This window comes from Myotis davidii, unplaced genomic scaffold (genome assembly GCF_000327345.1).
Source record: "Myotis davidii unplaced genomic scaffold, ASM32734v1 scaffold684, whole genome shotgun sequence".
Taxonomy (NCBI): Eukaryota; Metazoa; Chordata; class Mammalia; order Chiroptera; family Vespertilionidae; genus Myotis; species Myotis davidii.
In genome coordinates this window covers 2,216,787-2,228,555 of record NW_006295564.1, presented here as the reverse complement: position 1 = coordinate 2,228,555, position 11,769 = coordinate 2,216,787, and the positions used below count along the sequence as shown (strand labels likewise).

At 41.3% G+C, this 11,769-nt stretch overlaps 1 protein-coding gene across 1 annotated transcript in view; it reads right to left on the bottom strand.

Moving 5' to 3' along the window:
* Window positions 1–1,701: 1,701 nt before the first annotated feature.
* The window catches only part of METTL2A (methyltransferase like 2A), a 10,869-nt gene continuing 801 nt past the window's right edge, over window positions 1,702–11,769 (bottom strand). Inside the window, exons 2-9 of the mRNA XM_006770288.2 lie at window positions 11,591–11,766; window positions 9,607–9,965; window positions 8,064–8,113; window positions 7,679–7,739; window positions 6,488–6,627; window positions 4,606–4,712; window positions 2,969–3,034; window positions 1,702–2,303 (exon numbers count right to left, since the gene is read on the bottom strand). Of these exons, the coding sequence (XP_006770351.1) occupies window positions 2,146–2,303; window positions 2,969–3,034; window positions 4,606–4,712; window positions 6,488–6,627; window positions 7,679–7,739; window positions 8,064–8,113; window positions 9,607–9,965; window positions 11,591–11,766 (1,117 nt within the window). The 3' untranslated portion in view covers window positions 1,702–2,145. The remainder of the gene's footprint in view (window positions 2,304–2,968; window positions 3,035–4,605; window positions 4,713–6,487; window positions 6,628–7,678; window positions 7,740–8,063; window positions 8,114–9,606; window positions 9,966–11,590; window positions 11,767–11,769) is intronic.

The window sequence follows — 11,769 nt, the reverse complement described above, 5'->3', positions numbered from 1 at the left end:
AAGGTCACGGTTCGATTCTTGGTCAGGGCACATGCCTCGGTTTGCTGGCTGGATCCCCAGTGGGGGCATGCAAGAGGCAGCCATTCAATGATTCTCTCTCATCAGTGATGTTTTATCTCTCTTCCTCTCCCTTATCAATAAAACATATATTTAAAAAAATATGATAGTACGATAGTATACAATCATTGAATAAAAAAAGAAACCCATGAGTCCATATTAAATAATAGGATGAAAAAATAAAGTCTTCCTTATAGACACCAACCAATAAATATAGGAGTAACAGGGTTAGAAAACACTATGTGACCACCATCATAGAGTAGTAATCAGGCAAGAAATAGCAAGATGCGGAAACCAGGGGATAAAGTTTGGTGAGGAATGGGTATTTGTAGTCTCAAAACACTCCCCTACAAAATATTTATTGGCAATTTTTCGTGGAGAATCCCCACAGACACCACCTCAATTAAATAATCGAGGTTAGCATCACCAATGGAGTAATTAAAAAGCATGTATCCTAATAGGAAGGAATGGGAGCAGCACGGCATTACTTGATATTCCTGCCAAAACGATAGAATTTGAACCAAATCATGAAGTATCAACAAATCCAATTTGTGGGGCAGTCTGCAAAATAGCCTGTAATCTCCAAATGTCAAGGTTATGAAAACAAGCTTGAAGGAGGCTGAGACATGACTACCAAGTGCACCAAAGTGGCTATTTAAAAAATAAAGTGATAAAGGCCATATTGGGACCATTGGGAAAACTTGGTTATCTGTGGGTAACCGTGTTTCCATGTCAACTTCTACTTCTGATATAGGAGAATGTCTTACAACAGGAATTATACCCCCTTAAAAGTGATTCAGGAAAAAAGTGACTCTTATTGTAACATTCTTGGTACTATACTTTTCTGTAAGTTTGGAATTATTTTAAAAATTGCTTGTCTTTTCACATATAAAATAATTATGAAAATATCTAAGTTTAATTTGAAACTCCAAAATGTAGGAATGAGAATTGACATTTTTTATTTGGTAAAATTAAGAATATATAATGCCCTGACCAGTGTTCTCAGTGGTTAGAGTGTTGGCTGGAGCACAGAGGGGTTGCAGGTTCGGGCACTTTATCTGGGTTGCAGGTTCAATCCAGGATGCATTCGGGAGGCAACCAATCCATGTGTGTGTGCCTCAGCCTCCCTCCCTCCCTCCCTCCCTTCTTTTCACTCTCTCTAAATATTAATGGAAAAATACCCTAGGGTGAGGATAAAAAAAAAAAAAGACTACCAAAGGTATTGGTATTGCAACCTGGTGTTGCTTAGTGGTTGAGCATCAACCTATGAACTAGGAGATCACGGTTCGACTCCCGGTGGGGTCACATGCCCAGGTTGCGGGTTCAATTCACAGTAGGAAGCATGCAGGAAGCAGCTGATGATTCTCTCTCATCACTGATGTTTCTATCTCTCTCCCTCCCTCTCCCTTCCTCTCTTTGAAATCAATAAAAACATATTTTAAAAAAATATAACATCATATAACATAGACCACAAGAGAAAAACATGTAAAAATAATAACTGAAAATAAGCAGAACATAAAAAAAGGTAACACTGATGACAATCACATTCAGAAGTGAAGTGGCTAAAATAAAGTTCTCTCAATTCCTTTTGTGTCAAACATTTAAGGACACAATAAAAAAATAAGGCAAAAAAAAATAAGGCAATTTTGCTAAAAATGAAGATCCTTTTAATTTTTGGACATAGGTTACTTAGAGAAGGGAAAAGTGCTTAAAACACCTTGGAACCAGGTATTTGCATTTCAAATAACTTAATGAAACAGAGTCAAATGGCACTTTATCATACATGATACTTGCATGTGGAAATAATTTCTTGATGCCTTTAAAATCCCCAATTTCCATGAATACTTCAGTTATTAAGATACTAAAAAATGGCAAGAAAGATTTTTTGAGATCTCAAAGTAAGAAAAAGCTGGAGGAAAGTATACATTAAAGGGCTTCACAAATAGAAAGCGTGATTGTTTGAATCTTGATAAAAGTAACTTTTTCCTAGGTCCAAGGCTCAAGTTTGTTTGATTCCTTGCGCTGTCCAACATCAACAAGACACCAGTTGTGAATATTCTGTTAAAAAGCCAAGAAGCGCCCATCCTGTCAGGAGCCAGTGCTGGCCAGAAGAGGTTTGCGGTATTTGCACTGAATCCAAACTCGGTACATTGTCAGCTGTTTCCCTCGGTTCACTTGCAATCGGCGATCCATCAGGTTCTGAACCTTTTCCAGTCCAGCAGTCGTGAAAAGTGTGTCCAGTTCATCTAGTTTGAAAAATAGATGTTTATGTATTATGGAACCCGAAGGGAGAGCTTCTCTAAGAGTTAGCTGATAGGGAGGAGTTTTCAAGAAGGGCTCTATGAATACCCTAAAATTACATGTAAAGATTTACCTATATGTCTGTGAAAGTCCTTTTTTTATTTGTTTTTAAGAAGAGAGGTTCTAGCACTTTAACCAGAGGCTCAGAAAAATATGTGATCTGACAAAGGTCCCAGCAATGGAGTGTTCTTAAGGCACTGGTGGAGAAGGAAACTGCAGGGGGTGAGCAGAAGGGGAGAGCAGTTCAGGGTGATATCTGGAACCCAGTGAATGGTGAGTTCCCCTAACTAAGGTGCATCTTAGGCACAACCCAGATTAGAGGGTGAAACAGCTGCCCTGGAGTCTTGCAAATGGGCTAGTTTCCCCATTTTGAACAATGTGACAGAGAGGAAGGGCAGATAGCAGAAGAACAAGGCGGAGGACTGAAGACGTACAAGCTGAGCCTATCTGGAGAACAGTGAGCAGTTCAGGTTGGCTGTGAGGGCTGGGAAAGGATAGGAAAAGGTTGTAAAAGGTAGGAGGGCCAGATGACCCTACTTCTGGAAGTCCACCGAGGAACACTTAATATACTTTGGAAGTACTGACATAAAGATGAGTGTTGTTTCCATACCTTGTGTGAAGAAGTAAACTCTGGTGCCATCACCTCTCACATAGAAATTTTCAGATAGACACTGACCTGCAGAGCAATGTGGCAAAAATCAGAGAAACTTTAAAGCACTTCTTTAAATTTCATTGTCAATCAAATGCACACCACAGATCATCTTCCTGGGCAGAGAACAGAATTCTTCCTTGCTTATTCTTGGTGCTTTGCAGGGATCTGCAATTTTTCTTCTACAAAGGAATGGTGCTTTGGAGAAGAACAGCCAAAGGGAATAATAAAACTGCAGGCTAAGTAACTTATACATGTGACTCTCACCGATTAAATAAATACCATCTACTCTTTGTTAAAAAAGAAAGGGGGGGGGGGAGTGAGGAGGGAAGAAAAATAAAATAAATATCAAACAATATCGCTAAATTTAAGGATACCATTAAGTCTAAGCCACCAATACCATTTTGGTGAGTGTCATTTTTCATGTCTCTCCATGTGTCTACACACATATTCATATATATAACACATACTCTTTTTATGTTAGACATGCTCTCCCTTCTGCTGCTAAGTCCCGACTGTATATCAATTTAACACCCTGGTGTGTAATCCTTCACCTTTTGAATGTCAACATAATCTTACTTGCTTTACTTACCTACGTCTCTCTCCCCAGTTACTGTTACATGTGGGCTTAAGTCTGAAATACTCATCTGAGCACTGCTCTTCTCACTTGGAAATAAAATGGAACACCTCTTCCCAAGACCGGCAGCATGCCCCTATAGGGGCACTCACTTTGTTTCCAAGATATTGCTTATGTATATATTATGGCTGGTTCTTGAAAAATTCCCAAAAGGACTGTTGGATTGAATAGATAATATAGGGTAGCTTTTTAAAAGGCTATAACAGAGTGGCCAGTGTTGCTCAGTGGTTGAGCATCGACCTATGAACCAGGAGGTCATTGCCTGGATTGCCAGTCATGCAGGGCACATGCCAGGGTTTCAGGCTTGAACCCCAGTAGGAAGTGTGCAAGAGGCAGCCGATCAATTGACTCTCTCTTATGATTGATATTTCCATCTCTCTCTCTTTCCCCTCCTTTCTGAAATCAATAAAATAAAAGGCCATAACAACTTATGTGTTACCAGTAGTGGAGAAACATCTCTTTGAACTGGCCAGTAATAGGTTTAAGAACTGGTATCTCATTGTTTCTTTTATTCCCTTGAAGTTTTGTTTTTGGCCATTTGAATATGTTCTTCTGTGAACCAACTCTAAAATATTCCTTCCCTGCTTTTTGGGTGGGTCACTGATCTTTTCCTTATCGATTTGCCAAGAGTCCCTTGAAGAGCACAGATATTAAGTCTTTATCTGTTTTATGCACCAAAAAGACTTGTCTTTTAACTTTTTAATGACATCATTTGCCATCACTTTTAAAATTGTTTATGTAATCAAATGTCTTTTTCTAAAAATAGCTCTTTTAAAAGCTGCCTTGGTTAAAAAGACCTCCCTAATACCTAGATTATACAAGCCTTCAAAAACAGACCATCCTTGTCATGTATGAAGTGGTTTTACATATGAAGCTCTAATTCTAGTGTCTATTCTGTCCCACTGACTTGTATGTCTATTCTGATGGCAAAACTATTGTTTTGATTATAGTAGCAAAATACCTTTTTTAAACCGAAGTTGAGCCATGTCATGGCGGCCATAATCTCGCAGAAGCATCATCCCTCCAGGCTTCAAAAGCCTGCTCAGCCTACTGATAGCCTTCTGCATCCTGTGGGGTACAGGGAATGAAGATCAGGCCTCTTTAAGGATAAGGTTCCCTTTCTTTTTTCTAAAAATATTTTTTATCAATTTCAGAGAGGAAGGGAGGGAGAGATAGAAACATCATTGATGAAAGAGAATCAATAGGCTGCTTCCTGCGCGTCCCCTACTGGGGATGGAGCCCACAACCCGGGCATGTGCCCTGACAGGGAATGGAACCGTGACCTCGTAGTTCATAAGTGGACACTCAACCAGGTTGGGCAAGATTCCTTTTCCTTGCTGCATATTCTAAAAAGACTGTGGACTTCCTAACCCTGAAGTCTTAGATCCTCTGCCCTTGCTTTAGTTAGAACGGGAGCACACATCCAAACTTCTGATGTGCCTTCTGGGGCCTGCTAATAACTGAGGATAACTCCTTCTGTCTTAGGGCTCCACCATAGGAAAAGTGACACACTCTGCCTGGCTCACTTCCTTCTCCTCCTGGGATTGCCTCCTGAGGAAGCCATCCCTGCCCTGTGCTCCCACCACCTGCTATGGGACTGCTAGTGAACTCATCGTCCTTTCCCCTTGAGACTCAAGCTGTTGGAATGCAGATCTTTCCATTTGTTAAGTAAAGACTGAACCTCAAGAACTTACAATTTACATGGTGACAGTCAGTATGCAAACGAGTAACTGAGCAAAGTGCTTCATATTTCCTACTGCACTTTTCATATTGAGGCGTGGTACAGGATTCTGCTTTTCTAACTTCAGAAGTTAAACACCACAAACTTACAAAAAACCATCTGAAAGTTTATTTAACTACTGAATACTTATTTTTAACTTTAATGCTGCGTTTCAGTCCATGTAAGTTTTTTGAAGGGTAGCATTTAAACTTCTGCAGTTACTAATGTTTTGAGCCATGCCAGGCACTTTAGGCAGTTCTGTATCTACTTTTACTGCACATTCACAATATCCCCGTCAGGTCAGATGACTCAATGCTATTCTAGAGGAAACATGGGCTGGAAAAAATTAATCACTCCCCCAGGTCTCCAACCAACACTGCTTCTCTGAGACGGTATTTTACTAGGAAGACAAGATGTTTACGTCTATGAGGCTTTAACGGTCTCTTTTAGGGTACAGCAATTGTCTTTTACCTAAATTGATTTTATGAAATTCTACTATGCTTGTTTTCCACAGAACTCAAGTATCAGAGAATAGCTGAGTTAGGCTTCACTGTACATTCTGTGCTGTTAATAAGCTTGGTTTATGTCCTGGCTGGGTAGCTCAGTTAGTTAACACAACATCCCAATATGCCAAGGTTGTGAGTTCAATCCCCTGTCAGGGCACATCCAAGAAGCAACCAATGAGTGTATAACTAAGTGGAATAAAGCAACGTTTTTCTCTCTCTCCTTTCCCCTCTCTTTAAAATCAATAAAAAAAGAGAGAGAGGAAAAAAAAAAGCCTTGGTTCATTTGAAAAGGCCAATAATGAGATGTTGAAACAGCGTGCTATGAGATTATCAATATGAAATTTCTCCAAATACCCATTAAAAATGTCCTCCCCGTTCTTTGGGGATATTATACCATAAAAATGAAAAGATGAATCCACCAATGAAGTCAATAAAGCAGTTTTAGAGGCTGAAACAAAAGTTGGACTTCCAGACAAATTCAGGAAAATGGTTGAGAAGCTTCTATCACTTTAGATGAAGAGGCTTCTTTCTGTCTGTCAGAGTATTTTTTTTTATTTTGGGCCCAACTGTGATATCAAGGTCCATGACTAAAGCTTTGCTTTTTTTATACTACTTACTTGTCTGGAACAATCGCTGAAAGAACAAATATGAGGATGATAATATCAAGACTATCCCTGGGAATCGGGTAACTCTGATCTTCATCACACAAATCATGAACAAAGGCAAAACACCTTGCTGCATCATATGCTGAATGTGTCTGCATATAATTGGAGGAGAGACAACACATGGGTTAGAAAATGTTCACAGAGCCTCAAGGTAAACTAATCTTGCTTTAAGTGTAACTGCAGTGACTTCCCTCTGAGGAACAGAGCTCTAATCATTAAGGCACACATTCCTTTTTTTGTTGTTAATCCTCACTCGATGATATTTTTCCATTGATTTTTTTGAGTGGGAGGGAAGCGGGGAGACACACAGAGAGAAACATCAATGTGAAAGAGACACATCGATTGGTTGCCTCCCGGTTGGGGATCAAGCCTACAAACGAGGTATGTGCCCTTGATCAGAATCGAGCCCGGGACCCTTCAGTCCGCAGGCCAACGCTCTATCCACTGAGTCAAACCGGCTAGCAAGAGATTACCAGCTGGGCTGGGTTAACCACGACCGGAGTCTTTGGTACAGGGACAGTCATTCTGGTGAGGTTCTGAGAACACCTGAACTGGTGGACTTGTAAGGAACTGGGAGGGGCAAGCATGTGGGGGCCATGTGCAAAACCAGGGAAAACCTACTACAGAAAGCTAGTCTGCAAAGAGAAAACTAATTTGAAAAAAATAAGTGAGCACTGGGCAATGAGAGATAGGACACTATGAACTCGAGGGAGGTGTAGTGATGGAAGGGGCGGCAACGTCTCACTGGCCAGCCAACTTGCCTTGATATCGGACACCTCTTCAGGGCTGAGTTTCAGTCCTGGCTACACTTGATGCTCTTGGGTTCTATGACATTCCACTGTACTGGTTGAGTTTGTCTACATGTTTCTGCGACTTGTAACACAAAGAACTTTGGTTGAACAATCATCTCATTTCAATCCTTAAAAAATAAGTTTGGAGAGGTCATAATAGCTGCCCAAAGTTACACAGCTGGCAAGTGGCAGACTCTGTATTTGTTTGACCCTTTCCTCTCCTCCAGGCTATTTCAGTAAATCTTTGACTTTTAGACCACAGTACAGTAAGGAAATAGCTAGAAACCATGATTTTTAGAAGACCCTTTCCCTTTAATCAGTGAAAATTACTGAAAGGAGCCACTGCACTTACCTTGACAAGTTGTATAGCCGTGGAAGAAAAATCACAACAGTAAACAAAGAGTCTTGGGTCACTGAAATGGGCAGAAAAAAAAACAGCAGAAGAATTACATTACCAACTGGATTATGTCTATCCTCTTTCCTGAGTAATAGGGTTAAACTATAAAAGTACCATATATTAACAACGTAAAAGGTTTAAATCTCACTGATTTCCTTGATGACAAAGGTTAACATATAAATCAGATTAAGTCAAAACAATCTATAACTGGGTAATGTAGAAATGCAAATCTCCTGTAACCTATGGCTCCCAATAACCAGTTATATTTGATGTAAAACTTTTGATAAACAACCCCTCACTTTCCTCCTATTTGCTGTCATAAACTTCACAACATACTTACTTGTTGGTTTGTAAAATTGGAAAGACTGTGTTTCCCACACCACAACCAACCTGCAGACAGAAATGAATTATTAATCACAGAACTTTCCAAATTAATTACCGAAGCTAGATAAATAATCAACAATAGATAATCTTGCCCCCTTGTGTTAGGGATGATGTAGTGACCAGAGCTAAACAGTACCTATGACATTCCCTGACCTTGACCTCAGGAACACGTACAGAAGTAGCATGGGCTTTTATTAGCCGAAGGGTCTAGAAAAAAAAGGTACGGGTTGCTTTTACTTTAAAAAAAATTCATTTATTGTCAACAGGGTTGCTTTTACTTTTTTTTTTCTTTTTAAATATATTTTATTGATTTTTTACAGAGAGGAAAGGAGAGGGATAGAGAGCTAGAAACATTGATCAGCTGCCTCTTGCATACTCCCCACTGGGGATGCGCCCGCAACCAAGGTACATGCCCTTGACCGGAACCGAACCTGGGACCCTTGAGTCCACAGGCTGACACTCTATCCACTGAGCCAAACCGGTCAGAGCTGCTTTTACTTTTTGAATTCTAGTGAATGGTCCTGTAGATGAATTATTTTCATATTGAGCTCTACTATATCACAGAAAAACATTTCTAATAGACGGGGAAAATGTAATGATTAAAATGGGGGAACCATGATTACAATGTCCTTAAATACAGTACTAGGTGTGGCAATAATAAAAACAGTGACCATTTACTAAGGACTTACTATGTGCCAGACACTATTCTTAACTACTTTACATACACCATTTCAACACATCTTCAAAAAACTATGAGGGAAGGGGGAAGGGGGAGAGAGAGAGAGAGAGCCAGAAGCCCCATTCTGCTTGGGAGGGTAAGAGGTACAATGTCATGCCACAGGACTCAATCTCAAGGCTAACCAGCTTCCAGTGGAGTATGTAGTCATCATTTGTGAATTTAGATTACAGCACCGACCTAGACACTTTTCCAGGTCTACCCTGGCCTCTGCAATACCATTAATAGAAGTTGCCTTGGGACCTGGGACTCTTCCAGATGGCAGGTGCAATACAACCTATAACTTTCAGATGCAATATGATGTCCCAGGTAGTACCTCAGGTGATCTATCTTTGTTTGCCACAACCACCAAATATCTTGGTCTACATTTAGGGCATTTCAGTTAAAAAATGGAGGTGAGCCTGGCCAGTGTGGCCCAGTAGTTGAGCATCAGCCCATTTACCAGGAGGTTGTTGGTTCAATTCCCAGTCAGGACACATGCCCTGGTTGCGGGCTCGATCCCCAGTAGCGGGCACGTAGGAGGCAGCCCATGGATGTTTCTCTCTCAGTGTTTCTCTCTCTCTCTCTCTCTCTCCCTCTACCTTCCTTTCCCTGAAATCAATGGGGGAAAAAAATTTTTTTTTAATGGAGGTGATTCCTGGCCAACATAAGGGTCAAGTCTTCTACATTCAAATGTCACTTTGTGGTCAGCCTCTCTATGCTGACCATGTGCACAACATTACAACTTTTCTAACCTACTACCAGGACAATAAAGAAAGGTTACCTCGAGTATTCGGTAGGTGGCTGAGGATCCAGGAAACTCATCAGCAGAGATTTCCAAGTGACTGAGTTTCTGAGTTACCTTCTCTTCCACAGGAAGAGTCTGTGTTTTATGCCCAAGGCTGTTTGAAGAGCACTTGTGCTGTTCTTCTGTTATGAAACCGGGTCCATCTGCATTGCTCCTACATTCAGGCACTTCGCTCCCCTTATTCTCTGAGAGCAAATCCTTCAAGTGATTTTGGTTCTGAATAGGTGCCAGCTCCGGAAATTCAGTGAAAAGCCAATGCCTGTCCTTGAAAAATCCATTTTCATGGATTTTGTAGAAGTCATTCCAATATTTGTGGGCATTAGTCTCATAATCAACTGTAAATGTTTAAGAAAAGATTTTAAGAACCATTTCTCAACATTTATTTGTATCTACTGTCAATTGTCACCTTGTGACATTCATCAAATGTCATTTTATACTGAAAGTATCCTCAATTAGAGCCATAGTCTCAGAGATGGAGATCATTTAGTGCTAGACCGATCATAGGTGAATTCCCTCCATATCTTGCCCTTCTATGAAGTACAACTTCTGCCTAGGCACTTACTACCTATCAATTCTTCTCCCACATCTTTGGACGGCTCTTAGCTATCAGAAAATTCTAATGTTCAAAAAAAATCTGTCTAATAACTTCTGGCCAAAAGGTCCCACCATTTCTCAGGACCATACAAAACAACTCTTTTGTGTTTGAGGGCAGTCATTTCCCCCTCTAGATCTTCTTTTACAAGCTAAATATCCCAGGTTCTTCCGTTTGTCCCCCATGTGAACTCAATGGTTTTGATACAGGCAGCTCTTCTTTAAATATGTTCCTTTGTCTGTGGTTCTTTAGAGTGTGGGTACTAAAAATGGGAAGAAGGTAAGAGGAGAACAGAGAATGTTGACACGGAAAAAATGTCTTCAGCCGAGTAAGAGTTTTGTCGACAGAGGACAGGATATATATACTAAAGAAGTGTGGACTGTTTAAAAGAAAGCTTGGGGGTGATCAAGCTTTGTTGAAGGTGATCAAGGGTGCTCTAGATTTCAGTTTTCTGCTCGTTGCCAATACAGGACCTTGACTAGTGTAGTAGAAGAATAAAAATCTAAGAAGTCGGGATTTAGTTCCACCACTGCTACTACCAACTGCTTACCTCTGGGTAAGGCACTTCATGTCCTGGGGTCCATGTTTCTTTAATTGTAAAAAGAGGTTATTGGGTCACATGATTTTCAAATTCTCTTTCACCTTTAACTTGCTCTGTCAAACTATGCAAGGTAAATATTTTGTAACTGGGATCTTCTAATTGTTGCACAGAACTCTTTCAATGGGAACCACTCTCCACCTGCTAGTCCTACCTTCAATCATCTCTTAGGACACGGGCCCAACATAGAGTTTTAGCGTCTAGGAATATTTTGCAGTGAAATCATCCCCCTCTCCGGAAGCAGTCACTTTTTCTTTGGCCAGACTTCTCTCCATTCCGTTTCACCCATCTTTCCCTGGCAGGAGCCCCAAAGCCTCACAGCCAGTACACAAAGAAAAGACACACAATTCACCAGTCATTAGTCCCCTCTTCCAACATTCAGAACCCAACCACTTGATAGCTTCAGTGGTAACATTTCCTTAGGCAAAGTGCAATCATGCGGAAAATACATCCTCTAAAACAACCGTGGCGATTGCCAGAGGCCAGCCATATTAATACGGGTCTAGTCAACATAATTAAAAACGTCAGCACTAGAAAATAGTATCAACGCCCCCCCCCCCAAAAAAAAACCCTGTAAAAAAACAAAACACCCTCTATGCCCTAACATGACTTGACCGGGGCACCCCATTTCCATCCTTGCACATCTCCTGTTCTACCCCCGAGCCCAGCTGAACAAAAGGGTCTCGGCAACCTCGGGTGTCTGGCCTCCCGGAGGGCGCGTCCAGCAGGTCGCTGGGCGGTGGGATCCACTGAGAGACCCCGGGGCGCACCTTGCTTCTCCTGGCAAACCCGCTGGGTGCTGTTCTCCTGGACTTTCCTCTGCGCCGCCGCGGCCTGCTCTGCCGACCACTCCACATTGTCCCTGGGAGAATCAAACAGCCGCTCAGGGGCTTCGCAACGCCCCTCCCCGGGGAGCAGAGCGCCTGGAAGGCAGCGGGACCCGTGACTG